The sequence below is a fragment of the Argentina silus genome, assembly GCF_951799395.1.
Source record: "Argentina silus genome assembly, chromosome: 13".
Taxonomy (NCBI): Eukaryota; Metazoa; Chordata; class Actinopteri; order Argentiniformes; family Argentinidae; genus Argentina; species Argentina silus.
The window spans coordinates 8697264-8703364 of record NC_139667.1 but is presented as its reverse complement, the minus strand read 5'-3'; the positions used below and the strand labels follow the sequence as shown (position 1 = coordinate 8703364).

Here is a 6101-nt window from a genome sequence, read left to right as displayed (position 1 = left end):
TCTTCGCCATGCCTTACTGAACCTGTGTGACACTTCCAATTTCTCGCTCACTCTCTCTCTCTCTCTCTTCCTGTCTTTCTCTCTCTCTCTCTCTCTCTCTCTCTCTTCCTGTCTTTCTCTCTCTCTCTCTCTCTCTCTCTCTCTTCCTGTCTCTCTCTCTCTCTCTCTCTCTCTTCCTGTCTCTCTCTCTCTCTCTCTTCCTGTCTTTCTCCATCTCTCTCTTAGAACCAGTTCTTCATTAGTTGTGCTGATAACAGGACGGTGTACAACAAGATTGGAGACGCCATCATTGAGAGAATCCTTAGAGCTCACAAGTAGGTCTCACAATACTAGAATGGTGTATGTGTGTTTGTGTGTTTGTGTGTGTGTGTGTGTGTGTGTGTCAGAATCAGAATCAGAATCAGAATTCTTTTATTTGGCCACTCAGAGAGAGGCAGGGGGCTTGGTTGTGAGCCCCACTGCCATGGGGAAGAAACTGTTCAGGTGGTGCGAGGTTTTAGTCTTGATTGACCGGAACCTTTTGCTGGATGGAAGTCTCTGGAAGAGGTGATGACCAGGATGGGAAGGATCAGCGATGATCTTTCCTGCTCTCTTACTGATCCTGGAGTGGAACAGGTCCAGGAGAGATGGCAGGTTGCAGCCGATGACCTTCTCGGCTGACCGAATGATCTGCTGCAATCTGCCTTTGTCCTTGGCAGTGGAGGCAGCGAACCAGACGGTGATTGATGAGCTGAGGATGGACTCAATGATGGCCGTGTAGAACTCAACCAACCTTTCTGCAGCATGTTGAATTTCTTCAGCTGTGTGTGTGTGTGTGTGTGTGTGTGTGTGTGTGTGTGTGTGTGTGTGTGTGTGTACGTGCGCAAATGCGTCTGTGTGTTTGTGTGCGTGTGTGTGCATGTGTCTGTAAAACGTGTGTGTCTCCCCACAGGGAGGGGAGGAAGTTCCGTGTGTACGTGGTGACGCCCCTGCTGCCTGGGTTCGAGGGTGACATCACCACAGGAGGGGGAAACGCCCTCCAGGCGGTCATGCACTTCAACTACAGGTGAGAGAGAACAACAGGCCCCCTGTAGCGCTCATGCTGTGAAGCTCTTGTTCTATCTTAGCCTTGGGCTAAGACAAAAGACTACATTCCAGACTCTTGCCCTAGGATACCTTATTCTACAGTGTGTATTCTACTTGGTGTTCATCTGTCCTTCTGATATTGAGCTGTAGGCCTGAACATATTTTGCCGTTTCTTTCAGAACCATGATCAGAGGAGAACACTCCATCATCTCCCAGCTGAAGAAAGAGAGTATGTGCAGGACCACACACACACACACACACACACACACACACACACACGCACACACACACACACACACACACACACACACACACACACACACACACACACATTCTTCACAAGCTCTTCCAGTAGATTAGAGGATCCCCCACCACACACAAACACAAACACAAACATACACACACAAACAAACACACACACACACACACACACACACACACACACACACACACACACACACACACACACACACACACACAGTCATTCACAGAGGTCTTGTTTAGATTCAGTGTGTCATCATTCTGTTAGGTCTGACTCTTATTTTCTTTCTTTCTCTCTCTCTCTCTCTCTCTCTCTCTCTCTCTTGCTCTCTGTCCCCTGCCCTCTCTCTCTAGTGGATGAACAGTGGATGAACTACATCTCCTTTGCTGGCCTGAGGACCCATGCTGAGCTGGAGGGAAAGCTGGTCACTGAGCTCATCTATGTCCACAGCAAGATGCTCATTGCTGACGACAACACCGTCATCATCGGTAGGCCCACAGTGTGTGTGTGTGTGTGTGTGTGTGTGTGTGTGTGTGTGTGTGTGTGTGTGTGTGTGTGTGTGTGTGTGCGTGAGTGTGTGTGTGCGTGTGTGAGTGAGGCCAGTATGTGTATATACTGTACATGTGTCTTTAAACACAAACAAAAAGTATTCCAAACATGCAACATATTCATCTGAAAAGCCTCCCTTGGATTGAGCGTTGCGTGGCTGTGATATGTTTCAAGCCCTTCGTTTTGAGCCTGTCTGTAACAAAGCTCTACTGCCCCCCCTGCTGATGAATGAGGGAACCGCAGCATGTGTCTTACCCTCTTCAGGATTTTGTCTTTCAATTTCTTTTTCTTGTGTGTACCCTTGCATGCTTACTGTGAACCGAATTGATGTAAGTACAGATAGGCCTATCTTGCTTTCCCATGCACTCTCCCCCACCTCTATTCCCTATTCTTTTGTCCTTACCCTCTCTTTTCATCTGTCTCGCACTCTGATAGAGGAGGATGTGATAGTACAGAGGTGCTTGGCTGCCTGCTGATGGCTCTTATCTTGTGTGTATGTGTGTATTATGCAATGATGCTTTTATTAGAATATCATAGAGAGATAACATACCATTCTGATATGAAATCTCACCAACAGGTCAAAGACACACACACACACACACACACACACACACACACACACACACACACACACACACACAGACACAGACACACACACACACACACACACACACACACACTGTTCTAACCCCCTGTCCGTCTGTGTCTGTGTCTGTGTGTGTGCGTGTGCGTGTGCGTGTGCGTGTGTGTGTGTGTGTGTGTGTGTGTGTGTGTGTGTGTGTGTGTGTGTGTGTTCCAGGCTCTGCCAATATCAATGACAGGAGCATGTTGGGGAAGCGTGACAGCGAGGTAGCGGTGATCATCGAGGACTCGGAGACGGTAACAGCGGTGATGGATGGACAGGAGTACCAAGCTGGATGCTATGCTCAGCAGCTACGCCTTGAGTGCTTTAGGTGTGTATGTGTGTGTGTGTGTGTGTGTGTGTGTGTGTGTGTGTGTGTGTGTGTGTGTGTGTGTTGTTTTGGTCCTCATTTGTGATCCATGCGGTATTCACCAAACACACCTGGACTCGACAGATGTCTTACAAACAAAAATATTGAATCTTGACGTGTGTGTGTGTGTGTGTGTGTGTGTATGTTCTCTCCTGGCAGGACTATCCTGGGCGGTCACACTGACTCCAGTATAGATGTGTCTGACCCCATCAGTGACCGGTTCTATAAGGACGTGTGGATGACCACCGCTGGACGCAATGCCACCATCTACGAGAAAGTGTGTAAAAAGATGTGCCCTACAAATACTCACAGACAAATACTCACATATACACATTATTGTAAATACTCTGTGATTGCATTGTGTACATTGTGTACATACTGTTTACAGTGCTTTACACCAGCATTAAAATACAGTGCCCTGCGTAAGGAATGGGACAGTGAAGCATTATTTCTTCTTTTGGCTCTACACTCCAAAAGTTTTGATTTGAAATCAAACAATTACTATGAGGTAGCTTTTATTTGATGGTATTTGTGTACATATTGGTTTCACCATTCAGCAATTACAACACATTTTATGCATAGTCCCTCTATTTCAGGGTACCCAAAAGTGATGGGACAGATTGATTCAATGTCCAAATTAAGCCCTCAAACTTTCATTGAAATCTTTTTGGTCCTCATGTTGACAGACACCAATAGCAGACTCCAAAGGCAAACGCATAGCCTAGAATCAATACTAGACATTGATAGCTCTCGTATAACTGCACAAATGATGTGATGTAACACACCTGACAAACCAGAAACACCTGTCAAGCCAATAGTCCCATCACTTTTTGGTACCCTGAAAAAAGGGGACGTTGCAAAAAAGTGTTGGAATTTCTGAATGGTGAAACCAATATGTACACAAATACCATCAAATACAGGCTTTACTGTACATTAACCTTGTAGTAATTGTTTGATTTAAAATCCAACTTTTGGAGTCTAGCGCCACTGTCCCATTACTTACAGAGGGTGTCAAATAGATTTTATCATGCAAGTATAGTGAGTGCTACAGTCCAGTCAATTTTGACAACGTTTCTTTTTTGCGTTGTTTTGATGGAACCCTCTGTGTTGTGTTGCAGGTATTCCGTTGCTTGCCATCCTCCCTGGTGCGTAACATGGTGGAGCTGGAGCAGTACCAGTCTAAACCGGGCCTGGCCCAGTCTGACCCGGGTAGAGCCCAGGAGGAGCTCAGGAGGATCAGGGGCTTCCTGGTCCAGTTCCCTCTGGACTTCCTGTCTGAAGAGAACCTCATGCCCTCTGTTGGAACCAAAGAGGCCATGGCCCCCACTGAGCTCTGGACCTGAAGACTGGACCATGGTCCTGAACAAGATCTGGACCTGAAGACCAGATGAAGACTAAGACTTAGTCCTTACCACGATCTGGACCTGAAGACTAGACCATGGTACTCACCAAGATCTGGACCTTGGGACTTGATAAGGACTAGGCCATGATCCTCTCCAAAGATCTAGGCATGAGGACTAAGCACCAGTTCTGGACCTCAACTTGAACTTGATTTTGCTCTGGATTTTGTGAATCAACTCTGGTCCAGAGGACTAGATAAGGGGAGACCTCTGGACTAAACCTCAATCTGGACCCTAGAACTAGATGTCATGACCTGAAGTTTGATCTTGAACTTTGGACCTTAAGACAATGCTGATAGGAAAACCTGAACTCAGAAACGATGGACTAAATCTCAACTCTGAGGAGTGAAGTTGATGGCTACAGCACTGGATCCAGAACCAATTCCAGCTCCAGAGTATCTGGGTCCAGTGTCTGTGGACTTTACAGAACCATGCCTGTTTGGTACTACAGAATAGTGATCTCTATTCATTTCTATGGCTAAGACATACAAATATGTATGTTTGTTTTCTGTTCTGCCTATGACTGTATATCTGTTATGTATGTTCTTAAAGTGCTATAGCACAATATAAGCTGTACATAACCACACAGACGATTATAGATGCAGTGTCTGCTGCTATAAGTGTTTCCTCAGAATGACTGAGAGTATTTTAGACATGCACATGAAATCGAAATGTTTCTAATTGTGGATGAATTCTGTAAAGTCTCAATTGTAAATGTGTAATTGATGTTCTTGCCCTCAAATTGCAAGTACCTGGTGAAGGAAGGATGAGACACATTGCCAGTGCCTGCTCAATGAAGGATGAGACAATCTGCCAGGGGATGACACAGTGCTGAACACACTGAGGCAATCATGAGTGTCATACACTCAGCAGCCAGCAGGGGCATTATCTCCTTATAGATGTAGTGTCTGTTTACTACTACTATGCTGTTTGTCGGTCTCCCTGACTGCCTGTCTCTGATCTTTGCACCTTCAATTCTAATGTAGAGAGCATACCTGCACTCTAACTTCTGATCCCTAATGGAACTCACTTTATTCAGACATAATAACATCACTTTAATGGAGCATAAAGTGCCAGGGTTCTCTCTAGAGTGGATAAGACTTTTTTTTTTTTTGTCAAAAAATCATAGACATTCGTATACCGCTGTCAAATAATGCCTACATATCTGACTCATTCTGCCTCAGTTTCTGTGTCATTTCCATTCTTTAGTCTACACATTGCATTTTTGCACATTCTCTATACACATTGCATTTCTTTGCCTTCTTACTTCATCTGTTCATGTAACACAATGTAACCCACAGGAGTATAAAGATGTAAGTGTGGAGGTTGTCTGTGTTCATTTCTCTGATATAGTTAATAAACATAAGATGATATTTTGTTTGATGAATACTGTGATGCTCAATGGTAAAGATGGGTGTGGCCTCATATTGGGGTGGACTCACATACAACTCAGATCGATTCCATGTGTGGTCAACTGTTTACTCTCCCCCCCCCCAGCAGGAAACTTTACTCTCCCAACCCCCCAGCGGGAAATTAGATTGGTGCGCGAGACGACTCATCTCCCTAATTGTCTTATGGTGTGTTTGCTTGGCTTTCGGAAACTCGTTGTCATGACTTCACCAGCTCCCAGTTGTATATGCATAAAGTGCCAGGGTTCTCTCTAGAGTGTACCAGACTATTTTTTACCTAAGAAATCATAGACATTCGTATGCCTACAGTATGTGGATGTGTGGATGAGGATGTGGATGTGTGTGCGTGTGTGTGTGCGTGTGTGTGGATTTGTATGTGTGTGTGTGTGTGTGTGTGTGCGTGGGATGTCATTCCAAGGAAAAA

At 45.3% G+C, this 6101-nt stretch overlaps 1 protein-coding gene across 1 annotated transcript in view; it reads left to right on the top strand.

The window, feature by feature from the left end:
* pld1a (phospholipase D1a) overlaps nt 1-5648 on the top strand; it is a 23853-nt gene extending 18205 nt beyond the window's left edge. The window contains 7 exon segments of the mRNA XM_083683973.1: nt 226-314; nt 932-1045; nt 1245-1294; nt 1681-1815; nt 2676-2829; nt 3028-3145; nt 3987-5648. Of these exon segments, the coding sequence (XP_083540099.1) occupies nt 226-314; nt 932-1045; nt 1245-1294; nt 1681-1815; nt 2676-2829; nt 3028-3145; nt 3987-4211 (885 nt within the window). The 3' untranslated portion in view covers nt 4212-5648.
* Nucleotides 5649-6101: the final 453 nt, after the last annotated feature.